The following is a 26,631-nucleotide window of genomic DNA, read 5'->3' on the forward strand; positions in this document are numbered from 1 at the left end:
TGATCTCGGCTCATTGCAACCTCCACCTCCCAGGTTCAAGCAATTCTCCTGCCTCAGCCTCCCGAGTAGCTGGGACTACAGGCACCCACCATCGACTGGCTGATTTTTTGTACTTTTAGTAGAGACAGGATTTTGCCTTCTTGGCCAGGCTAGTCTTGAACTCCTGACCTCAGGTGATCTGCCTGCCTTGGTCCCCCAAAGTGTTGGGACTACAGGCTTGAGTGCCCTGCCTAGCAAGAAGTCTTAATAAGATCCTTCATATGGTGCAATATGTGTTCTGTACTTACAGGTACAATAAAAAATTTTTCCGTGGCAAAAGGCCCGTTCCCAGGCACAGGAAACTGAGGAGCTTGCATAGGATTGTTGACCACTTCCCACTGCAGCATGGATTGGCAGGTGGCCACAGTAGACAAGATTCCTTGGGCAGGGACAGAAGGTTGTCGCCACTGCTAGCAATGGCCTTATTCACTCCTTAACAGGCTTGAGAAACCTAATAAAGATTACAAGATTCCAGCCAGTAGCGGTGGCTCACACATTTAATCCCAGAAATTTGGGAGGCCAAGGCAGGAGGATCACCTGAGGTCAGGAGTTTGAGACAAACCTGACCAACATGGAAAAACCCCATCTCTACTAAAAGTACAATAAATTAACTGGGTGTGGTGGCACATGCCTGTAATCCCAGCTGCTCGGGAGGCTGAGGCAAGAGAATCGCTTGAACCTGGGAGGCAGAGTTTGCAGTCAGCCAAGATCACATCATTGCACTCTAGCCTGGGCAACAAGAGTGAAACTCCGTCTCAAAAAAAAAAAAAAAGATTACCGGATCCCAAATACGAGACTAGACTCCAAATGAACTGTTTGGTAAATTTATCCCAAATAATTTGGGGTAAAACTCTAAGTTGAATTTGGGGTCTCTCTACCTCTTTCCTTCCTTCTGCCTTAGTACCTGTCTGCTCTCTTCTGTTAGGAAAAAAACAGCTGATGAGTCAGTAGCTTCTTGGGTAATATATCATCCTTTCCAGGAGCTTTTGCATTAAAAAAGAGGTCAAAAGGAGAGAAAGAAATAATGATAATGTTGGTGATGATATTAATAATACTAATAATGATGGCCAGAGCTGATGGTAGCTGTGTGCCTGCTATTTTACTAAAAAAATGGATACAGTTTCTCTTATTTAGTCCTCCAACAATTCTATCATGTAGATATTATCACAGCTATGTTACAGATGAGGAATGAAAAAATCACATAGCAAGTGGCAGATTGTCTCTAAAAATTTTTGCTCTAAGGATTTTTTTTTATTTTTGAGACGAGTCTCACTCTGTCAGCCAGGCTGGGGTACAGTGTTGTGAACATGGCTCACTGCAGCCTCGATCTCCTGGGTTCAGGTGATCTTCCCACCTCAGCATCCCAAGTAGCTGGGACTACAGGCACACACCGCCATGCTCAGCTAAGTTTTTTTGTATTTTTCGTAGATACAAGGCTTCTCCATGTTGCCCAGGCTGGTTTTGAACTCTTGGCTTCAAGGGATCTGCCTGCCTTGGCATCCCAAAGTGCTAGGATTACACACTTGAGCCATCATGCCTGGCTATGAAAGAATTTCTCAAGTAGAACCTTTGATCTTATGGGAAGACAGCGAAGGAGAGTCATACAATTACAGCAACCCTTGGTAGCGGCGACAATGACAGTTGAGGCTTGAAACTTCAAATAACCCATCGGGTCTATGACTGCCTGGGTTCAGATCTTGAGTCTGACATTCTTAAGATTACCTGGGGGGCAAGTCACATAATCTCTCTGTGCTTGAGATTATGGTTAGAATTCATCGAGATTATACAAACAAAGTGCTTACAACAGTACCTATGAACACATACATGAGGCACTCAGATGCTGTATACAGATGCTCCTCCACTTACGATAGGGTTATGTCCTGATAAACCCATCATAGACTGAAAATAACGTAAGTCAAAAATGCATTTAATACACCTAACCTACCGCACATCGAGCTTAGCTGAGCCTACCTGAAACGTGCCCAGAACACTTGCAATACAGTATTCAGTAAGTTACATGAGAAATTCAACACTTTATTATAAAATGGGCTTTGTGTTAGGTGATTTGGCTTGGCTTCACCAGAGAGTAATATCTGCACATCTGTAGCCTAGGAAAAGATGAAGATTCAAAATTCGACATACGGTTCCTGCTGAATGCATATCACTTTCACACCATTATAAAGTCAAAAAATCATGTCAAACCATTGTATTAAGTTGGTGCAAAAATAATCTCATTTTTTGCTATTAAAATAATGGGAAAAACCGCAATGAGTTTTGCACCCCAAACAAGTCATGGGTGGCCTGCATTTTGATTGCTACAAATCCCTGCTAAATATTAGAAAACCCATAATTTATTTCTAGCTGCTCAAATAACAAAGGTGCTCTTTTACCTAATTTTATAATGTAGCCTTTGATCCATTCTCTATAGAATTTTTATCAAAAAGTTCACATAATTGAATTTTGAAGGCAGACACGCCAAATCCCATTTCCCTAACACAACAATTATTTTTGGTTTTGCATATTGCCTTCAAGTTTTGCTAACTCTGAGAAGTGACACGGAGAGGACACTATACCAAATCAGTTTGGGTTTTTGTCACACTCTCATGAAGAAGCTGCACGACTCTAATGAAGTTACGTAACTGCCCTTTGTCTTCGTTTCCCAAAGCATAAAATGAAGGGGTTAGACCAGACGACCTTCTTCAAGATCCCTCTAGCTCTAACAGTCTATGGTTTTGCCAATAATCTACATACTTTTTGCTTTCATAATATTCATAGTTGAGTTGTATATAGAAGGTACATGTACAATAATGTTTACAAAGTTAATTCATTTCCTAAACTATGTTTAGAAAATAAAGTTTCACATATAATGAGTTCTGCGAAGGTAAGGTTACAAGGTAAAAAACCCAGGAATTTCAAAGATAGCTGCCAAAATTACCAAAAAGATATGAAATTTATATCTTAATACATTCACGATATATGTATGTTTACAACTAAAGGATTTGTAATTCAATGCGTTAATTATAAGGAATACATTAAGTTTGACAAGGCCATTCTAATCTTTGTGGATAGCTTCCTGTCAATACCATTTCATAGAGGGATAAACTATTTCCTCCTTAGTTTTCAATGCAGAATAGCTTGGTGATGATATAGCTCCCTCCATATACACATAAAATTGTATGAGCAGGGCCGGGTGCGGTGACTCACGCCTGTAATCCCAGCACTTCGGGAGGCTGAGGTGGGCGGATCACAGGAGTTTGAGACCATCCTGGCCAACATGGTGAAACCCCGTCTCTACTAAAAACACAAAACTTAGCTAGGGATGGTGGTGTACGCCTGTAATCCCAGCTACTCGGGAGGCTGAGGCAGGACAATTGCTCGAACCCGGGAGGTGGAGGTTGCAGTGAGCTGAGATCGCACCATTGCACTCCAGCCTGGGCAACAAAGCAAGACTCCATCTCAAAAAAAAAATTATCTAAGTAAAGGAGCACTTTGCAGGGTTTTCTTGAGATATAAAGAGCAAATAAGTAGGACTTTTAAGGAGCCAAATATGCAGTTATTTATTTATAATGTAAATACGAAAATGTTACATCAGCGTAGTTTTTCCATATGGTGTTATTAATTTTTTAACATTTCTCTATAAGAAAATCAAAAAGAGAAAAACAAAACAGGCACAGTTCTACCTGACATAGATTGGCAGAACTATGTCAGTGTAAATGTCTAAAATGTCTATAACTGTTAATGCAGTGAATCAGTCACTCTCTCCCCCACTGCCGCTTAGCATGTAACCTGGTATAACCTTTCTAGAGGTGATCTGACAATACTAATCGAGAGTTTAAATATGTTCCTACCCTCTAGTCGGGTAATTCTACTTATAGAAATTTCTATGAAGGAAATAATAAGTACACAATTGCTTTGCCACACTATTATATATAAGCGTAAAGAATTGGAAATATCTAAATGACCAGAAATAGAAGAATAGCTAAATAATAGATGCTACACATATATGAAATTTATGTATATTTGAATATATATTTATGATATATATGCATGTATATCATATATCATATTAATATCATATATTATGATCTGCCTCAGCCAGTCCCTAATATAGATAACAAGGGTACTCATTGCTTCTGGCTTAGTCATTGTTACTAGGTTTTTCAGTGAACAGAAGACCTAGGAGATATGTCTATACATGCACATAAACATCCTAAGTTTCTATCAACTCCCCGTTCAAATTCAGGACCACAGGATTTCTACCTAACCTCCTCCATGTTACATCTATATTCCCTTCCTTCTCAAGGACAGCAGGCATGATAAGATTAGAATATCCCACAATTAGGCCGGGTGAGGTGGCTCATGCCTGTAATCCCAGCACTTTGGGAGGCCAAGGCAGGTGGATCACCTGAGGTTAGGAGTTCGAGACCAGCCCAGCCAAAGTCAAATGTACAAAACAAAGTGAATTTGAAGAAGTCTAGTTTCTATCCCTATCCCCTGCATTTTCTTCCCTCTCTTTTTTATAAGTAACTATTATTAATATTTTGTGATGTTAATCCTTCCATTCTTTGTTTTCTAATATAAACAAATGTATTTACATGTATGTGTATGCATGCATATATGTGCGTATATGTATATAAATATATATATATATGTATCCATTCTGATATACATGGTAGCATTGTAGACTCACATTTCTCCCTCCATTTTTCACTTGTAATATATCCTAGAGACCAATCCATAATATATTTAAAGATCCTACTTCCATCTGGGCACGGTGGCTCCCTCCTGTAATCCCAGCACTTTGGGAGGCCAAGGCTTATGGATCACGAGGTTGGGAGTTCAAGACCAGCCTGGCCAGCATGGTGAGACTCTGTCTCTACTAAAAATACAAAAATTAGCCAGGTATGGTGGCAGGCACCTGTAATCCCAGCTACTTAGGAAGCTGAGGCAGGAGAATTGCTTGAACCTGAGAGGCGGAGGTTGCAGTAAGCCAAGATCATCCCATTGCACTCCAGCCTGAGCAGAACTAGACTGTCTCAAAAAAAAAAAAAAAAAATTCTACTTCCATCTTATAGCTACACAGACTCCATTGTGTGTAGGTATCATAGTTTATTCAACCAGTCCTCTGTTAATAGACGTCGGCGTTATTTCTAGTCTTTTGCTATTATAAATAGTTTCCATTCTATGGGTTATGTTATATTTATATATATTCATATCTTAAATATAAGTAATTTTTACTATGTGGAAATATACAAGGTGAGCCTACGCCATCTTGCACCACATAGCAGGAGAGCTATCAAAAACTACTAGGGTTGTGTCAAAAGACGTCAGGAACCCATTTGAAAATGCTATCACAGACCAACGAGGATAACTTGAGTATTAATAAGAATAATATATGTACAGAAGCACATTACATTTCAATGAATGAGTTCAAATTATAATTAGAATAGAGAAAACAAACGTTATTTAAAAATAAGACAAAGCAAACACCATTGGCACCTGCCAGAAAGTCAACTTAAGAAATAATAGGATTAAAATATTACCATTTTTAGCTGGGCTTGGTGGTTCACGCCTGTAATCCTAGCACACTGGGAGGCCAGTGCAGGTGGATCTCAAGGTCTGGAGATGGAGACCATCCTGGCTAACACAGTGAAACCCTGTCTCTACTAAAAATACAAAGATTAGCTAGGCATGGTGGCATGCACCTGTAGTCCCAGCTACTCAGGAGGCTGAGGCAGAAGAATTGCTTGAACTGGGGAGATGGAGGTTGCAGTGAGCTGAGATTGCGCCACTGCACTCCAGCCTGGGCGACAGAGTAAGGCTCCATCTCAAAAAAACAAAAAAACAAAAACAAAAAAACATTTTTACAATCCTTAATGAACTAATAATGAATCTAGGTAACATCACAAAAGAAGAGATTTTTAGATATTATGTACTGCCTGATGACAAAACACTCCACTCCCTATGAAGCAGTCTTGCCAAAAATAAATAAATATATATAAATAAATATTTATATAAATAAATATAAATATTTATTTATATAAATAAAGCACATTAAAAAATATATATATTTATATAAATATATATATTTTTTCATGTGCTTCTGTACATATTATTACAACCCTTAATGAACTAATAATAGATCTAGGTAACATCACAAAAGATTTTTAGATATTATGTACCTTTGTCTTATTTTTAAATAACTTCTGTTTTCTCTATGAATAGAGAACTCCTGGGTTCTCTATTCTAATTATAATTTGAACTATTCATTGAAATGTATTTCATGTGCTTCTGTGCAAATATTATTCTTATTAATACTCAAGTTATCCTCATTGGTCTGTGATAGCATTTTCAAATGGGTTCCTGACGTCTTTTGACACAACCCTAGTAGTTTTTGATAGCTCTCCTGCTATGTGGTGCAAGATGGCGTAGGCTCACCTTGTATATTTCCACATAGTAAAAATTACTTATATTTAAGATGTGAATATATATATTTTTCTGCAATCAGAAAAATCCAGACTGTGAGAAGTTCTACAGGACAAACAACTTGTTTTTTGCAACAAATAAGTGACAAGGAAAAAAATGAGATTAAAAGAGATTTAAGAGATTTAAATGAAAAGAGATTTAAGAGACATATGAACTGACTTCAGTGCATGAACCTTATTTGGATCCTCCTTCAAACAAGCAAGCTATAAAAGTAACTTATAGGATCTGTGAGACAAAAATTCAAACACTGAATATTTCATACTATTAAAAAATAGTATTAGTTAATTTAGATATGATAATGGTGGTTTTTTTACAAGTCCTTATCTTTTAAATATTCGTGCTGAAATATATATATTTTAGACAGGGTCTCAGTCTGTCACCCAGGCTGAAGTGCAGTGGCACAACTGTAGCTCACTGCAGCCTTGAACTCCTGGGTTCAAATGATCCTCCCACCTTATCCTCCCCAGTAGCTGGGATTACAGGCACTCACCACACACACAGCTAATTTTTAAAATTTTTTGTACAGTCAAAGCCTTACTATGTAGGCCAGGCTGGGCTCAAACTAATGGCCTCAAGTGATCCTTCTGCCCGGGCCTCCCAAAGTGTTGGGATTACAGGAATGAGTCACCACACCCAGTCATATCAAAATTTATGGGGCCAGGTGCGGTGGCAGGCAGATCGCAAGGTCAAGAGATCGAGGTCATCCTGGCCAACGTGGTAAAACCCCATCTTTACTAAAAATACAAAAATTATCTGGGCATGGTGGCACGCACCTGTAGTCCCAGCTACTCAGGAAGCTGAGGCAGGAGAATCGCTTGGACTGGGGAGGCAGAGTTTGCAGTGAGTCGAGATCGTGCCACTGCACTCCAGTCTGGGTGAGAGAGTGAGACTCCGTTTCAAAAAAAGAAAAAAAATTTATGGATGAAATAATATAATATCTGGTATTTGCTTCAAAATAAAGTAAGATGGGGAGAGGAAGGGGGTATTGATGGGTTAGACATGGGTTGATAGGTAGATGGGACCCTTTATGCTTCTGCCTACTTTTCCTTATGTTTAATTTTTCTATAATAAACCATTAATATATAACGACTATTCTGGTATGTGTAACTGTGTGCACATGTGTGTTTGTGTGTGTGTATAAATTAAAAACAAAATTTTAATGATGATCTCTTCGGGTGACAGATTATGGGTGACTTGGCGATTTTTATTTTCTTCTTTTTACTCTGTATTCTATTTTTTTATACTATACGTGTGTTTTTTATAATTAGGGAAAAATTATTTAAAAAGACAAATATTTTCATTGTTTAACAATGCCATTTTTACAATTCAACTATAATTCACTTCTGACACAGTGAATAAAATAACTTTGTCCAGCATTATTTAAATATAATTGGGCAAGGCTAATTATTTAATATTCAATTACATTTAGTTTTGATTGGGTACAGATCATAGTTTATGAAAATATAGCTCTAAAGTAAAGCTACAGAGATTTGGAAATTCTGTTATTTGGTGTAATAGATAATCTTAAATTTATAGCTTAGGAGTAAACAGTTAATTTTTTTCTCCTTCTTACATAACACAAAAACAACAGATCTAAGTTTGGCACAAACTTTCTCCTCCAAAGTCACCTTTGTGCTGAAATCCAGCACCTCAGGTTTCAGTCAAGTAATTTGCAGATGAGAAAAGGTTTCTTAGCAGAATTTTCTTATAGTTTTACTACAGTGTTTGTTTCCAACAACTTGGCAGAGTCTTGTTTTCACAGCTAAGTGAGTCAGAGGGAAGGCTTCTCCTTCGCATTTTCTGATATGCAGAGAGGACAGGCAGTTACCAAATCAAATCACACTTTTTGTATCACTGAAATAAATGTAAGGCCATGACAGCAGATGCAATTAAATAGAAAGATAGTTAGCGGATATTTTTAGCATATTACGAGTTAATGCAAGGTACTGCATGGTTTCTCATTCAGTTATAAAAAGGTTATTCCTTTAAGGTCAGTAAACATTTTTTAAATCCCCAACTTACAAAAACAAGTCTATTTTATAATTATATCACCATCTGAATGTTCTAGTATCAGATAATTGTCCCTTCTTCATTTATTTTGAAATAGACATTTTATCTACCTAATATTCCTTCTTCTACTGGTTCACGTGTCATTTTCTCCTAAATAAACCCTTGTCAGCTCCTGTTATGAAATCTGTCTGAACAGATTACCATGGAAGTACTTTTTTTTGTTCTGAATGTGGACTTTAAAGCAAAATCATAGGTAGATTTAGCTAAATTTGAAAGTGAAACTTTGATTTAACAAATGGCTAGAGGCAGACAATTTTGATTTGGGTCCATCTGTCCCTTTGAATTTCCGTGGATTCTTATATACTTCACATAAATTCAATCTACACTTGCAACTATGTTCTAAGATTTTTTGCTAAGTATTTCCATATATAATCCCAAGTATTTAGTACAATGACTTGTGAAATAGCTATTTTTTGTTTGTTTGTCTGTTTGTTTTGAGACAGGGTCTTCATCTGTCACCCAGGTTGGAATGCAGTGGTGCCATCATAACTCACTGCAGTCTCCACCTCCTGGGCTCAAGTGATCCTTCCACTTCAGCCTCCTGAGTAGCTGGGACTACAGGTGCGCACCACCACGCCTAGCTAATTTTTGTATTTTTTGTAATTTTGTATTTTTTGCCATGTTGCCCAGGCATGAGATCCTTATTTTAGAGAGAGATTAAGTTGCTTGCTCAAGGTCACACAGTCATTGAGTTATTCCAAATTTTGTTGCCACTTTTAGGTTATGAACCATAGTGATTGAGAGCATCTGCAGCAGTCCTTGGTGCCTAGTACTGAGCCTTGTATTAGAAAGGATGCCACATCAGTTCAAAGGATGACAGCCATCTATCTGGTTGCAAAAACAGGGTACTCCACCTCCCCCACACCCCAAAGGATGTACGAGAGGTACACAAGGCAACTCTTGGAGCAAAGATGGGGCCAGCCGAGGTGGAGCAGTTTCTCTCTCATGTAGAAACCAACTAAAAGGAGAAGGGAGAGGGAAGATCTGTTTTTCACAGCAGCACAGACTTCTGCCTTGATCTTTTAGCAAACTTAGGAAGGTTCCGACATCTTTAAGCCTGGGAAGATACAGTGTTTTAATTTGATGACCAGCAAACCAAAGGTCAATCTGAGAAAGTTGATTCTTGACATATTTCCAACAAGGGTCACTTGTTTCATCCCAACGGACTCCAAGTTAAGAATTAAAAACCTCAACTGTAGTAAATTACATGTTTGAAAAACTGAGAGTTCTAATTACACACACATCCCAAATGCCAGCGGGGCCCACTCTATTCATGTTCTCATAGCTTTATGAAAAACTGTTTGTTTGGAATGTGGTTTTTAAAAGTAATTTACCTTCAGGTTTAGTTGAAGAATGGAATATGTGAGAAAAGAATTTTCCAACTTCTCTTGACTCAGCGATGAAAAGGAAAATATGTTTATACGAATATGGCTGCTTGTTGATCTAAGACATTTGAAATTTCACATGCTAAATGCTAAATCCACTTATAAATTTCAAACATAATTTCCAAGACATACCCTTGTTCTAATACTACAGAACCATCTCGATGGGCATCAACTGGGCATCAAATTAACTATTCCTATAAGGTTACACTAGAGTTACTACTGGGAACATTTCATTTGTGGAGGCATAAAGACAGGTTACATGACACTTTGTAAGTGGACTTGAACTAAAGGATATTAGAAATAAATAGGAACAACAAAAATAAAACATGACTAAACCAACGCTCCTGCCACCATCAAAACAAATGTTTCCAAGGAACTGAAGCCAAGAAAACAGAAATCCACAAACACAAAGGCCAAGATAAAGAGTTGAATCTATTAAATCAAAACACTAAAAACCAAGCAATACCAAAACCCCACCTGCATTGAAGAACACCAAAGAACGTTGACATTTTCTGCCCCACTGCCTGCCACAGAAATCCAAGCCTGCAGCTGATTTTAAAATGACCAAATCTCCAAAAATCTCAAGAGATGGCTGTTTTAAAGACACAATATCTTTGATCATGTAGGTCATGTCCACATTAACATAAGTAATAATTATTAAAGAAGAAGGAATCTCCTTCATTCATTTTAAAAAACAATTCTTTTTCATTTAGATTTGCCACAGAGCCAGACCAATTTAATTGTTAAGGCACAGTAATATTATATTTAACTATTTTTCTTCTTCTTCTTCTTCATCTTTTTTTTTTTTTTTTGAGACTGGGTCTCACTCTGTCACCCAAGCCGGCATGTAGTGGTGCAATCATGGCTCCCTGCAGCGTTGACCTCCTGGGCTCAAGTGATTCTCCCACTTCAGCCTCCCAAGTAGCTGGGACTACAGCTGTGCACTATCACACCTGGCTAATTTAAAAATTTTTTAGAGACGGGGTCTTGCTATGTTGCCCAAGCTGCTCGCAAACTCATGGACTCAAGTGATCCTCCCACCTTGGCCTCCCAAAGTATTGGGAGTACAGGCATGAGTCACCATGTCCCGCCCTGAACTGTTTTTCAATCCAATCTTTATTATGGAGAGAAAGCTGGACAATTTAAACAATTCTGTGTTTTATTTTTCCATTTCTGCATTCCATTCTTGCTAATATACAGGTATTGAATTTCATGCGTTTCATTCTTAATATTTTATGCCTTGTCTTCTTCTTTTTAGAAAACTTTAAACCAGCCAAAAGGCTGCAGGTAAGTATTGGTGGCTAGTTCCTGTGAGTAACAAGTCACCGTCCATACAGCCCAGGATGCCGACCTGGAGAACAGGCCAAATTCTGCAGGTGTGGTGGTTCATGCCTGTAATCCCAGCTCTTTGAGAAGCTGAGGTGGGAGGATCACTTGAGCCCAAGAGTTCCAGGTTACAGTGAGCCATGATCACGCCACTGCACTCTAGCCTGGGCAACAGAGCGAGACTCTGTCTCAACAAATTCTGACTGCCCTGAAAACACCCTGAATACCTAAAACATAGTAAGTTTAAAGCTGGTACCATAATGCTTGTCAATGGTTAAGTTCATGTGCGTTTCAGACTTCACCATTGCCTTCCCACCATACCATGAAACCACCATACCGTGGATTCAAGAACTACATAGCCTCCATGTATCCATGTGACCATTTCTTCTCATTTGGATGCGGTATCTGCTATTGAGCAAGGTCACTTGAAAGAGAACTGAACTTGGAATCAGGGTCCAAGTATGTGAGTTCCAGCTCTTTAGGGGACTAGACGAGACAATTTCATGCAGCGGATCAATGTCTGCCTGCTAAACTCAGACTGTTTAGGTACAAATGCTGGTTTTCCACTTTCCAGCTATGTGACTGTAGGCAAGTTTCTTTTGGAGACGGAGTCTCGCTCTGTCGCCCAGGCTGCCGTGCAGTGGGGCGATCTTGGCTCACGGCAACCTCTGCCTCCCGGGTTCAAGCGATTCTCCTGTGTAGGCAAGTTTCTTAAATCTTGTGACTCAGTTTTCTTATTTGTAAAATGGCAATGATATCAATAACTACCTTACAGAGTTTTTGTGAGGATTAAATGTCTTAAAAATGGTTTAGAACAGAGTCACAGATATTCTAAGCACTCAATCAATGTGGGCAATTATTATTACTAGCTCTATGACCTTGGGGATCTCACTTAAGCTCTGTAAGACTCTATTTCATCTTCTGTACAAGTCATGATCTCACATGATCTTTATGAAGACTGAACAAACTCAAGTAACATATTTATGAAGCTATTTTTAAAACATAATCAATGGCTAGGGGTGGTGGCTCACGCCTGTAATCCCAGCACTTCAGGGGGTCAAGGTGGGTGGATCACCTAAGGTCAGGAGTTCGAGACCAGCCTGACATGGTGAAACCCTGTCTCTACTAAAAATACAAAAAAATTAGCTGGGTGTGGTGGCAGGCACCTGAAATCCCAGCTACTTGGGAGGCTGAGGCAGGAGAATCACTTGAATCTGGGAGGCAGAGATTGCTGAGATCATGCCACTGCATTCCAGCCTGGGCAACAGAGATAGACCCTGTCTCAAAAAAAAATAATAATAATAAGTAAGTAAATAAATAAATAAAACATAATCAAGTATCAGACGGCTCCTTCAACCAAGTAGAATTAGTTCCTTTCTGCTCTTTGTTTCCATAATACTTAAAAAAACATACATGCACCTGTTATAGCACTTGTCACAAGGTATCGTAAGGATTTGCTCACCTGTTCTTCTCCCCCACTGACAGCACATCCTCCAATTCACCTCTGCATCCTTAACACATTGGACATACCTGGCATAGGACCAGTGCTCAATAAATATTTGTTTAAATGAATATCACTGAAACAATTGCACAGGAATTCTCATGGCCTTTGCCGGGAATGATTGATTATCACTTTTGCCAAGGGTCCTCGGCAGACCACCCAGAAATGTGCCTTTCTTCAGGCACAATATATTGAGATTCTGTCATTTCAGATGCTGCCAATGTTGTATTTGCTACATTTGTTCATTCTTTTCACTTAACAAATAATTAATGAGCACCTTCTGTGTGCCAGTCCTATGCTGGGCTCCGTATAGTATGCCCAAGTCGTAAATGGCCAGACTAATAACAGTTCCTGCATATTAGATATAAAGGGAACCTATGTACTATAGAATCATCCACTCTGAGATAATATGCTCCTCTGTTTAATTATTTCATAGAGTGATAGAATCTCAAGGTGGGAAAGAATGGCTTTTTTGAAGTAAAAGTCCTTATACTTTACTTTTATTTTTATTTACTTATTTTAGAGACAAGGTCTTGCTCTGATGCCCAAGCTGGAGTGCAGTGGCATGATCATAGCTCACTGCAGTCTTGAACTCCTGGGTTCTAGTGATTCTCCTGCCTCAGCCTCCCCAGTAGCTGGGACCACAGGCACACACCATCACGCACCACTTAGGGACATTATAGAATAATAATTAAGGTTTGGGATCTGACTGCCTGGGTTCAAATCCTAGATCTGCTTTGTGCTAAGGTGTAAGACCTTGAGCAAACTGCTCGATCCCACTAAGCCTCACTTTGCTCATCTGTACAATGAGCTAGTGGGATGTAGTAGAAATGACAACCACGTTAATCACTTACTATGGTGCTTGCCAAACAGCAAGCAGTTACTATGGTTTACTATTATAAACAATCTATTCTCCTCACATCCTCACTCCAGGGTTTGAACTTCCATCGCAAATGCACCAGTGAATAAGGCATGACTGCCCCACTTCCAGGCACCAGGGTCAGGGAATGTACTACCTCCAGTGGCTGTCCATTTGACTGCTAGGCAAATCTAACAGTTGACCAATGTTAATGGGTTGAAATATACTTACTTACTGCCATGTGGGATTACCCAGAAGAAATCAAATCTCTCCTCTGCTGGATAGCCCCACAAACTTTGAAAGGTAGCTACATATGCTAGTTATCACCATCTCTCTTGCACACCTACATACAACCTTGGATCTTTTTGTTATTTCTGAATAACGCTGTGCACCAGATTTCTTATACTTTTTACTTTTCTCATATAATCCTTTGTTTGTCAATGTCTCTGAATGTCTGAAGCCCAGAATTTATAAAACAGAACGAATGTGGTCTGATCACCAGTGAGTACTAGAGAACTAGCTCCCCTCTTGAGCACTACATTTCTATTAGTATAACAAAAGATTGATTTTTTTAAAAGCTACATCCCACTGTGTTGACTCATCACCTTCTTACCATCAACAGGAGACTGTAAATCTTCCTGCCATGTGGAGCTCAGTACATCATCTCGCCCCCACTCAGTACTTTTACAATTCAATTTGGGGATCTTTGAGTACTTCATATTGGTATCCATTAAACGCCATAGTGTTAGATAGGCTCCATTATTACATTTTGTCAGGATTGGGGGCGGGGAGAGAATCCGATTGTATCCTCCAACTTATTTGTTATTCTTTTTAGTGTGTGTCATCTGTAAATTTGTTCAGCATGCCATCAATGTTATTGTCTTAGTCATCGATAAAAGTGTTCAGGGGAAAACCAGACTTTCATTAGATCCCTAGAGACCGAAATGTGCATCAGCCTCTTTAAAGGAAAAAAGAAAACAAGGGCTGGGTGTGGTGGCTCATGCTTGTAACCCCAGCACTTTGGGAGGCTGAGGAAGGAGGATTGCGTGAGGCCAGGAGTTCAAGACCAGCCTGGGTAATGTAGCAAAACTTCATCTCTATTTTTAAAAGTATAAAAATTAAAAAGAAAAACTTGCAAAAGACATCATTCATTAATCAAAAAATATTTACTGAGTTACTACTCCAAGTGCTGAGCATCTAGAGCTGAACAAAATAATTGCCTGCCCTCATGATGCTTACATTCTAGAAGGGGAGGTAGACAATAAACAATTGGTGTTTTGGAAAACAAAAGCAGTTATGAGGCTAGAAAAATTTGACAGTGGGGATGGAGTGGGGTTGTCGATAGGCAGCATGGCTAAAGCAGTTGATTTTGGAGTATGGTTGAACCACTCACGTCTTACATTATTCAACTGGCCCAGAGTGGGCAGCAAGTCTTTCTAATTCTTTCTTTCTCTTTTTTATTTTTTTGAGATAAGTTCTTGCTCTGTTGCCTCTACTAGAGTGCAGGGTTGTGATCATGGCTCACTGCAGCCTCAAACTCCTGAGTTCAAGTGATCTTCCTGCCTTAGCCTCCCAAGTAGCTGGGACTACAGGCACATGCTACCTGTAAACACTGGGATTACAGTCATGAACTACTGTGCCCAGCTGAAAATTCACTTTTCTCTATGCAAAGTCACTTTAGGAAAAATCAATAGAACAATGATGAAGAATTTTTTTTTTTTTTTTGAGATGAAGTCTTACACTGTTGCCTGGGCTGGAGTGCAGTGGCATGATCTCAGCTCACTGCAACCTCTGCCTCCTGAGTTCAAGCAATTTTCCTGCCTCAGCCTCCCGAGTAGCTGGGATTACAGGTGCCCGCCACACACCCAGCTAATTTTTTGTATTTTTAGTAGAGACAGGATTTCACCTTGCTGGCCAGGCTGGTCTCAAACTGCTGACCTCATGATTCACCCGCCTCAGCCTTCCAAAGTGCTGGTATTACAGGTATGAGCCACCGTGCCCGGCTGAAGAATTTAAATACTTATGAAACAGAGGAGAAAGTGTAAAAAGATGGAACTCTTCAGAAGACTTCACAACATTTCTTTGTACAAGTAGCATATTCAAACATTGTGAAAACAACTAGACTAGTCAGGAGTCCAGTCACATCTTCTGATGAAGACTCCAGAGAGAAGAATTGAAAAAGCATTACTCTACTGGTACAGTACATTGTTGACAACTAAAGAGAGAAAAAGCTAAAACATCAACACTTACCGAATTCCAATCCCCATGTTTTCAAGTATGGAGCGGGTTATGAATCCAGTAGTTTATGGAGTCAGGAGGATGGAATGTTTGGATGACCCCAGAACACGGTTTGAAAGTCTGGATATGGAACTCTGGAAAAGAAGCCCACAGGACAGATGTGAAGTCTGCCGCTATTAATTACCCTCTGCTTACAATTTTTTTTTCTTTATTTTGAGATAGAGTCTCACTCCGTGGCCCAGGCTGGAGTGCAGTGGCGTGATCTCGCCTCACTGCAACCTCTGCCTCCTAGGTTCAATGGATTCTTATGCCTCAGCCTCCTGAGTAGCTGGGATTACAGGCCTACACCACCACACCTGGATCATATTTTGTATTTTTTTTTTCAGTACAGATGGGGTTTCACCATGTTAACCAGGCTGGTCTTGAACTCCTGACCTTAAGTGATCCACCCACCTTGACCTCCTAAAGTTCTGGGATTACAGGCATGGGCCACTGTGCCCAGCCCCTCTGCTTACAATTCTAATGTTGACAAGTTCTTCTAATTTTTTAAAATCTTTTTTTTTTTTTTTAAAGATAGAGTCTCACTATGTTGCCCAGGCTGGCCTCAGTCTCCCAGGCTCAAGCAATCCTCCTGCTTCAGCTTCCCAAGTAGCTAGGACTACAGGTGTGCACCACCATGCTCAGCAATATTTTAAATCATTCAATAAATCCCTTTAATGTTTGAGGGACTGGACCAATCTTTGTTAAGTAAAATACTAATTGCTTTCTCTGATTGGAAATTTTATTTATTATTATTATTATTTTGAGAAAGGGTCTCACTCTGTTGCCTAGGCTGGAGTGCAGTGGTGCTCACTGCAGCCGCAACCTCCTGGGCTCAAGCGATCCTCCCATCTCAGCCTCCTGATTAGTTGGTACTATAGGTGCACATCACCTCACCTGGCTAATTTATTATTATCATTATTTTAATTTTTTTTTTTTTTGAGACAGAGTCTCGCTCTGTTACCTAAGCTGGAATGCAGTGGCACGATCTTGGTTCATTGCAACCTCCACCTCCCAGGATCAAGCAATACTCCTGCCTCAGCCTCTTGTGTAGCTGGGATTACAGGAGCATACCACCACATATGGCTAATTTTTTTTCATATTTTCAGTTTAGCCATTTTGGCCAGGCTGGTCTCGAGCTCCTGATCTCAGGTGATCTGCCCACCTCAACCTCCCAAAACGCTGGGATTATAGGCTTGAGTCACCACACCCTGCCTTTTTTTGTTTGTTTTTGTAGACAGTCTTACCATGTTGCCCAGGCTGGTCTCGAACTCCTGAGCTGCAGCAATCCTGCTGCCCCGACCTCCCAAAGTGGTGGGATTACAGTTGTGAGGCACCGCACCCAGCCAGAAATTTATTTTGTATTTTCACAGTGATACTTTTAACATTCATATTCATTCATTCCTTGAGAATCTGTTTTTGTACCCAATACTTTGTTGGTGTGAGGAATACAAAGGTGAACAGAAAAAATAAGGTCCTGATAAGCACCTACAGGGACCCCACAGGAGATGTGGGCACAGTAGACACAGGAAAGTCAGCTGTGATAAAGAAGTGTGTTATGAAGATGTAAGTACTGAGAGCCCTAGGGAGGTCACCTAACCCAGATTTAGGGAAAATTGGAAGTTAGTAGCTTGGACACACAGACTTACAAGGTATGGAGGAGTTAATCAAATAAAGAGGTGGGGAAGTCTTTTTCAGGGGGAGGGTACAACATACGCACATTTTGGAAAGAACAATGCATGATTACGCATGCTGAGTACCTGACTACTCAAAGTAGTTTCTAGGGTCTTAGCCAAAGTGGTCAGAGATGAGGCTGGAAAGGTAAGCAGCATGAAATTATGGAGAAATGTACGAGTCACACTCTCGAGGAGGTAGAAACTACTGAAAGTCGTGACGGATTACATGTTGGAGTTTTGAAGAAAATCCAGAGCAGAGATCAGGTTCTTGATGTGGACAACTGGGTGGATAGTGATATCGTTCAATAAGACAGCAAAAATATGAATTCGAAATTGAGGAGATTTGGGGGAGAAGGTGCTGAGTTCAGTTCAGCCTTGGATGTGTTTGTTTTGTGATGACTGGGGAACATTCAGGACAACAGCAAGCAGTTTGATCTAGAAATCTGAGGACACACATTTAGGAGTCATCTGTACACGACAGACAACAAGAGACTTCACAACGATGAATGACATACCCTGGGAGAGTGTGTTGGAGCATGGAGAAAGACAGAAGCCAGAATAACACCAAAGCTTAAATAAAGGATGGTATGTTAGTTCATTTTGTGTTGCTTAAAAGGAATGCCTGACTGGGTAATTTCTGAAGAAAAGAGGTTTATTTGGCTCACAGTTCTGCAGGCTGTACAAGAAACGCGGCACTCACATCTGTTCCTGGCGAGGTCTCAAGAAGCTTCTGCTCATGGTAGAAGCTGAAAGGACCAGGCATGTCACGTGGCCAGAGAGAGAGAGCAAGAGTGAAAAGAGGAAGTGCTGCTCTTTTAAACATCAGTGTTCACGTGAACTAACAGAGCGAGAACTCACTCATTACAGCAAGAAAAGCACCAAGCCATTCATGAGGGATCCACCCCCGTGATCCAAACACCTCCCACCAGGACCTACCTCCCATGCTGGGGATGAAATTTCAACATAAGTTTTGGAGGACACAAATATCCAAGCTATATGAGATGAGAAGACAAAAGACCCCTAAAAAAAGAGTGAGAAGGTGTAGCCAGAGAGCTTGGGAAAAAGAATGGTGAGGTATCCAGAGAACAAGGGAAAAGCATATTTCAAGAAGTAGGCTGTGATCCACAAAGGCAAATGCTATCAAGAGATCAAGCAAGAAAAAGACTAAGAAGCACCCACAGGTGAGTACCATGGAGATACTGGACTGGTTTGGCAGGGAGTAGGGTCCATGCAGGCAGCAGTCAGGTCACAGTGAGTGGAGGAGTAAATGGAACCCATGGACGCAGACATCTGTTTCAAAAAGTTTGCCTTAAAAGTGGAAGACATGGCTGGGCACAGTGGCTCACGCCTGTAAAATCCTAGTCCTTTCAGAGGCCGAGGCAGGAAAATCACGAGGTTAAGAGATTCAGACCATCCTGGCCAACATGGTGAAACCCTGTCTCTACTAAAAATACAAAAAATTAGTTGGTGTGGTGGCACAAGCCTGTAATCCTAGCTACTTGGGAGGCTAAGGTAACAGAATTACTTGAACTCAGGAGGCAGAGGTTGCAGTGAGCCGAGATCGCGCCACTGCACTCCAGCCTGGTGACAGAGTGAGACTCCATCTCAAAAAAAAAGGGGGGGAGGGAGTAAAGACATAATCCCTAAATGTTCTTTCCACGGGTAAAGAAAGTGGTCTGCCATTAGACTCACCTCAGAGGATCTCTAGGTCCCTCACCACCTGTGTGTTAGCTCAGCTGACCTCATGCCAGCGCTCTTGGAGGACATGGCCTGTGTGTTGAGCAGTACCCCAAAAACCAGTTGTGGTCTTGGTCGAAACTGCAGAGCAAAGCAGATCAGCCTCTTGTGTTTTCCTCCTAACTTTTCTTTTGCTCCTCCCCTGTCCCTCGGCCTCTGAGGTCCACACAGACTTCCCGGTCCATGGCCCACTGCGAGGCATGAATGTGCACCCGAACTCTGAGCGGTCCACCAACGACACCACCTACAAAGGGACGAATCTGTTCTGACGCAATTGTCACACTGTCACTATCTCTCACCTCTTGTCATGGCCCATGTATTGGGACCAGTCAGAGGGAGAAGAGAGGAGTGTAGTCACCTTGAAGTCTGGAAGAAACAGCTGGCTCTGCAGCTGGCCAGGCAGCTAACCAAGCAGGGGGCCTCTCTAGGAGCAAAATCCAGAAGCCAAAATAAATGGGTCAGGTGGAAAGCAGATGACCATAACTGCAAGCGAGGCTGAAGGTCGCCCCTAGGAAGCGAAAGTGAGTCAAGGCCTAATGGATGGACACCAGAAGGGGTTTGGATGAGAGGGGAGGGACAGGGAAGTCCAGGAGCCGGGACCAGAAATGGGTTAGAGGTATCAGACTGTTGAGATTCACTCAGCATAGCTGGAAAAATATTAAGGAAAGTTATAAGATTATCGTTTCAAACCTTTTGGAAGGCCAAAGGTTTTCATAAACTTGTGATAATGGAACAGGCTGAAGGCAGCCAGTTCTTACCTTAGAGCATTAGGTCATAGGGTGAAGATTAGGAATAATAGAAGCTTCCCCAGTTAAGTCTGTTTACCCCATATTCCTTTGTTTCTAACTACTTGTTTACTTATGTAAACTTTGTGCCCCGATGGTCCTCTCAGAGGGAGGTGGAAGGGGGATTACCTGTTAACGGTGTTTGTTCTGGGCCCCTAGAACCAAAACCTTTAATCATTCATAAAACCATACTTTTTATTTTTGAGACGGAGTTTTTGCTCTTGTTGCCCAAGCTGGAGTGCAGTGGTGTGATCTCAGCTCACTGCAACCTCCACCTCCCGGGTTCAAGTGATTCTCCTGCCTCAGCCTCCCGAGCAGCTGGGATTACAGGTGTGCACAACCACGCCCAGCTAATTTTTGTATTTTTAGTAGAGACGGGGTTTCACCATGTTGACCAGGATGGTCTTGATCTGTTGACCTCGTGATTCACCCGGCTCGGCCTCCCAAAGTGCTGGGATTACAGGCGTGACATAAAATCACTCTTTTAACGATGTTAATTATGCACAAGTGTGTTGACTTAGAACCTCTGTCATTAAATCTATACCGAATAATTGCGAGGAAGAGCAGCTAGTAAGGGGTCAGGTAGTTGCAATTGCCCTCTGAGAGCGGCTGACAACCTCCCTAGCCCACTCGTTCACTGTACTCTGTGTATTTGAGTGTATTTATTCATCTGTCGCGAAGTCAGGGTTTGCAGGACAGACCCCCGCAGGTAGCAATCAATGTCTCAAGTGGTGACCCCAACATGATCAATGCCACATCATACCACACAGAGGCCACAAACATTGATGTTCTATAGATGGGTCCATCACCAGCAGCTCTCTCTCACCCTGAATCCTCCCAGGGTACTGTTTCCGTTCTCAGGCCTTCACATGAAGTTTCTGATATTCACAATTCCCCAGATCTTATTTCCACAACACCCCTTCTCCTGCCATCGTCTCCCTGTATTCCAAGATAGGAAAGCCCTGGGCCTGGTCAGGGGTGCTAACGAGGTACACACAGGCCTTAATGGAAATTAACCTGATATACTGCAGGAACAGGGCCCCCATCCTAAGAAGCAGGTGTGGAAGTGAAGACCTGGTACAGTTAATTTGGGCCCTAACCTAGTAGGAAAGCTAGCTGCATGACTTGATTCGTGGAAACGTTATTTCTAAGTTGTAATCATTCCATATTCCTTTGGTTTTCCAAAACGCATATAATGACTGAACCGAAAGACTTAACTATCTTCGGTTTGTGATTACAGGACAGAGAGGAGATAAAGAACACCCGTAAATATCACCTATACATACACTATTTTTGCCTGTGCACAGACAGACCAGGCTGCACAAACTGAGTTTTCAGCTGGAGAAGTTTTTTTTTTCATTTCACTCAAGTCAATAGTCACTTACCCGCTGAATATTGCTTAAAGCAGAGTTTTCATCTAATTCTCATTTAATGAGCTTGAAAAGGCAAAACTAAATAATAATACCTCATTTGTGTGTAATGCTTGTCTTTCAAAGAAGACATCATAACCCATTTTAGAATATCTAATTTACAGTAACAACACTTTTACAATGTAAATACTAGTAAGGGCTATTATCATTTTACAAATTATGCAAGAAAGAGACCAAGTCACCTGGAAATGAAATGACTGGTTCAGTGTGACTTCCACTTCAGATGTGTTACGGCTGGTTTATTTTTAAAGTTTCTTATGAAAAATTTTAAAACCATGACTAATGAAATGATGCTTCAAATAAATATATTTATTAAGGTGTACCTTGTTTTCCAATTTTAAAAGGAAAAATATTTTGCTTAAAAGAAATAACAAGGACCAAAATGTTCATGTGTTCCAGCCAGGCACAGTGGCTCACACCTGTAATCCCAGTACTTTGGGAGGCTGAGGCGGGCAGATCACCTGAGGTCAGGAGTTCAAGACCAGCCTGGCCAACATGGTGAAATCCCATCTCCACTAAAAATAAAAAATTAGCCGGACATGGTCACAGGTGCCTGAAATCCCAGCTACTCCAGAGGCTGCGGCAGGAGAATTGCGTGAACCCAGGAGGCAGAGGTTGCAATGAGCCGAGATTGTGCCACTGCACACCAGCCTGGGCAACAGAGCAAGATTCCATCTAAAAAAAAAAAAGTTCATGTGTTCCACAGATCACATCTTTCTCACAAATCTAGAATTAAACCAATCAATTCCTACTACCCAACTCTGATGTTCATCAGCATGGTTTCAGAATCTTGTGCCACACACAGCACAAGTCACTGGATAGATATGCATTATGCTGCAATAATCTTGTCTCGAGTGGATGTGGAAAGAACCATTATATGAACAAATTCTGCATATATGTAAAGTCATTGACAGTCTTTCTTTTATTCGCTTCAATTTGGGGGGTAACATTTTTCTGATCTTTTTATGTATTCATTCATTCCTCCACATTCTCCAACCTTCATGCAGCTATTCAATGAACACGATTATGTGCTCAAAATGTACAGGCACTATTCTAGATGCACAGGATAGAAATAGGAATAAGGGCCAGGTGTGGTGGCTCACACTTGTGATCTCTGCATTTTGGAAGGCTGAGGCGGGTAGATCACTTAAGCCCGGGAGTTCAAGACCAGCCTGGGCAACACAGGGAGACCCCATCTCTATAAATATTTTTAAAAATTAGCTGGGTATGGTGGCATGCAAAAAATAAAACAAGGCAGGAACCCAGAATTAAAGTCACAGGATTCAAGGCACTCACAGTCCAATGGGAACACCAGAAGAGAAAACCATTGTAGTTCACTGCGGTAGATGTGGCGTTTGAACTACACACAACTGTGGTTTGGGGCTCTGTCTCTGTGTGAGTGGGTGAGGAAGGGCTCCTGTAGAAGGTCCTTCCAGAGCTAAGCACGCCAGCAGGAAGAAGAGAATTTGGGTGTTCCAGGGAACCGCGTGGGCAAAAACATGGACAAATAAGAGCAGATGATGCATTTGGAGAACTGCAGGGCGTGTGGTACAATGGGAGTTGTTCACTTACTTTATGGCTGGTTCTGTTTCACAATCTGGGCCCTGGACATCCCCAAAAATGCTTCTATGAAGGGACATGTATTGTCCTCAGTCGTGTAAGCAAAAACACATTCTAGGTGCCTTTTGAAGCTTTGACCATTTGAGGAAAATGACACTGAGAACAGCATAAAATCAAAGTTTGGGTCTGGTCTAGCCAGGTTTGTATTCTTCATACTTCATCATTGTTGTAGTCCAGTGGGGAGCAGGTATGAGCAGCCTGCTTATCAAATCTAGGCGACCACTTGGTCCATCTCCATTATTATTTCAATATAGCATTTTTATAGAGAAACGCTTTGAAGTACAGCATCAAATACAGTCTGTTGGATGGATCAGGTCTTCCTATTCACCTCTTCCTGACCAGTCAGGCTTGGTGCTGCTCACCCTGCAAAAAGGGGCAGGAGTCAGCCTGAAAGGCTTACTATCAGGAACCCCACAGACCTGCAAGAGATGTTTGAAAATAATCTCTCAATATCCTACACCCAAGTCCCTGGAGGGACAGATCTTCCCTGAGGCCCCCTCTGAGAAGTCTTGCAAGAAGGCCTTTATGAAGTGGGGCCAGGAGGAGATAAAATTGCAAGCACAACAGAACTCATAAACAACCCTCCCTAGACCCACCCTACTGTGTGAGTAATCCCAGCTGAATTCCCTTGTCACTCACGCAAAGCTTTGTGCCCTGAAATCACAACATTGTTTCTACTTGGGAGTTTTTCAGACTCAGAATAATTCATTTATCTATTTTGGTTCATGATCAATCATGGCATTCTCTCGAAGACATTATTTCTTCATTCATCCAACCTTTACCTATTCAACAAGCATCTACTTCCTCATTTCTGCCGATCTCTTGAAGCCAATCTAATCAGCCTTTGCCCCCATTAGTCCACTGAAAACACACCGATGAAGCTCACGATGACCACTATGACATCAAATCCAATGGTCAATTCAGTCTTCATCTTATTCCTCTTCTCAGCAGCCTCTTGGCACAACGTTCACCCCTTCTAATAAAACACTTTCTACTCTTGGTTTCCATCACACCTCACTAGGTTTCCTCCTACCTCATTGTTCCCTCCCAGCCTCTTTGGCTGGGTCCTTCCCGCTGTCTGAATATTGGCAGTCCCATTGGGCTTGTCCCTCTGCAATTGTCAATCCAGTCCTCTGCCTTAAATACCATATCTCTTACCCTGATGCATCCCTAAACTCCTGACTTGGAAGTGGAAGAGGGGCCAGGTGCAGTGGCTCATGCCCATAATCCAGCACTTCAGGAGGACAAGGAGGGCAGATCACCTGAGGTCAGGAGTTCAAGACCAGCCTGGCCAACATGGGAAAACCCTGTCTTTACTAAAAGTACAAAAATTAGCCAGGCATGGTGGCAGGAACCTGTAATCTCAGCTACTAGGAGGGTTGAGGGGGAAGAATTTCTTGGACCTGGGAGAGAGAGGTTGCAATGGGCTGAGATCACTCTACTGTACTCCAGCGTAGGCAACAGAGCAAGAAGCCATCTCAAAAAAAAAAGGAAGACAGTGCTTTCCTAGAAGCACTAAAGGAGGGGATAAGTTGGCAAGGAGAGAAGAGTGGCTTTTTTGTAAGAAAATTAGGATGAAAAAAGGCACAAGGGTGTGGAGAGGGAAAACTGTGTCCCAAGAAAAGAGAGAAGTCTGATGTGGGCTGGAAATCAATGCTAAGGTATGTTGTGGCTATATTGCAAAGAACCTTCATTACAGCTAAGGAATCTGGACTTGATACTGAAGACAGTAAGTAACTATCAGCATTTCTTAAAGAGTGGAAAGATGTGCTCATTCATATTTTTAAAAATTAAAATAAAAACTTTAGTGGGCAGGATGAAGCCTGAGCCAGGAAAACCAATTAGAAGACTACTGTAATAGTCTAAAGAAGGGATTAAGGTCTGAGTCACCATAGCAGCAGTGGGCTGAAGGGTAGTCGCAAGTCCAAGTGGGATTTAGAAGAAGCACTGAGGTTGCTTATCAGTTTCAGGAGATTTTGGGCTGAGACAATAGGGTCTTCTAAATATACAATCATGTCGTCTGCAAATAGAGACAATTTGACTTCCTCCTTTCCTAGTTGAATACCATTTATTTCTTTTTCTTGCCTGATTGCTCTGGCTAGACTTCCAATACTATATTGAATAGGAGTGGTGAGAGAGGGCAACCTTGTCTAGTGCCAGATTTCAAGGGGAATGCTTCCAGTTTTTGCCCATTCAGTATGATATTTGCTGTGGGTTTGTTGTAAATAACTTTTATTATTTTGAGATACGTTCCGTCGATACCTAGTTTATTGAGAGTTTTCAGCATGAAGGGCTGTTGAATTTTGTCAAAGGCCTTCTCTGCATCTATTGAGATAATCATGTGGTTTTTGTCTTTGGTTCTGTTTATGAGGTGAATTACATTTATAGACTTGTGTATGTTGAACCAGCCTTGCATCCCTGGGATGAAGCCTACTTGATTGTGATGGATAAGTTTTTTGATGTGCTGTTGCAATCGGCTTACCAGTATTTTATTGAAGATTTTTGCATGCATGTTCATCATGGATATTGGCTTGCAGTTTCCTTTTCTTGTTGAGTCTCTTCTGGGTTTTGGTATCAGGATGATATTGGTCTCATAAAATAATGTGGGGAGAATTCCCTCTTTTTGGATTGTTTGGAATAGTTTCAGAAGGAATGGTACCAGCTCCTCTTTGTATGTCTGGTAGAATTTGGCTGTGAACCCATCTGGACCTGGGCTTTTTTTGGTTAGTAAGCTATTAATTGCTGCCTCAACTTCAGCCCTTGTTATTATTGGTCTATTCAGGGTTTTGACTTCTTCCTGGTTTAGGCTTGGGAGGGTGTAAGTGTCCAGGAATTTATCCATTTCTTCCAAGTTTACGGGTTTATGTGCATAGAGCTGTTTGTAGTAGTAATCTCTGATGGTGGTTTGTATTTCTGTGGAATCTGTGGTGATGTCCTCTTTATCGTTTTTTATTGAATCTATTTGATTATTCTTTCTTTTCTTTTTTATTAATCTGGATAGTGGTCTATTTTGTTGATCTTTTCAAAAAACCAGCTCCTGGATTTATTGATTTTTTGAAGGATTTATTGATTTTTTGAAGGGTTTTTCGTGTCTCTATCTACTTCAGTTCTGCTCTGATCTTAGTTATTTCTTGTCTTTTGCTAGCTTTTGAGTTTTTTATCTTGCTCCTCTAGCTCTTTCAGTTTTGACAATAGGGTGTAATCAATGTGCAAAAATCACAAGCATTCCTATATACCAATAACAGAGTTAAAGAGAGCCAAATCAAGAATGAACTGCCATTCACAATGCTACAAAGAGAATAAAATACCTAGGAATACAACTAACAAAGGATGTAAAGGACCTCTTCAAGGAGAACTACAAACCACTGCTCAACGAAATAAGAGAGGACACAAATAGACGGAGAAACATTCCATGCTCATAGTTAGGAAGAATCAATATC

General features: G+C 41.0%; 1 protein-coding gene and 1 long non-coding RNA gene across 5 annotated transcripts in view; one reads left to right on the forward strand and one right to left on the reverse strand.

The window, feature by feature from the left end:
• Positions 1–10,101, forward strand: part of LOC116549942 — a 43,258-nt gene extending 33,157 nt beyond the window's left edge. Inside the window, exon 2 of the long non-coding RNA XR_004268166.1 lies at positions 9,316–10,101. This is a non-coding gene — a long non-coding RNA (uncharacterized LOC116549942). The remainder of the gene's footprint in view (positions 1–9,315) is intronic.
• MKLN1 (muskelin 1) overlaps positions 1–26,631 on the reverse strand; it is a 414,229-nt gene that overhangs the window by 362,840 nt on the left and 24,758 nt on the right. For all 4 annotated transcript variants that reach the window (XM_032275651.1, XM_032275655.1, XM_032275654.1 and 1 more), the window contains exon 2: positions 15,917–16,038. In XM_032275651.1, coding sequence (XP_032131542.1) covers positions 15,917–15,933 — 17 coding nt within the window. In that variant the 5' untranslated portion in view covers positions 15,934–16,038. The remainder of the gene's footprint in view (positions 1–15,916; positions 16,039–26,631) is intronic.

Source organism: Sapajus apella, unplaced genomic scaffold (genome assembly GCF_009761245.1).
Source record: "Sapajus apella isolate SASKATOON/1434 unplaced genomic scaffold, GSC_monkey_1.0 scaffold7, whole genome shotgun sequence".
In the NCBI taxonomy this organism is placed as follows: domain Eukaryota; kingdom Metazoa; phylum Chordata; class Mammalia; order Primates; family Cebidae; genus Sapajus; species Sapajus apella.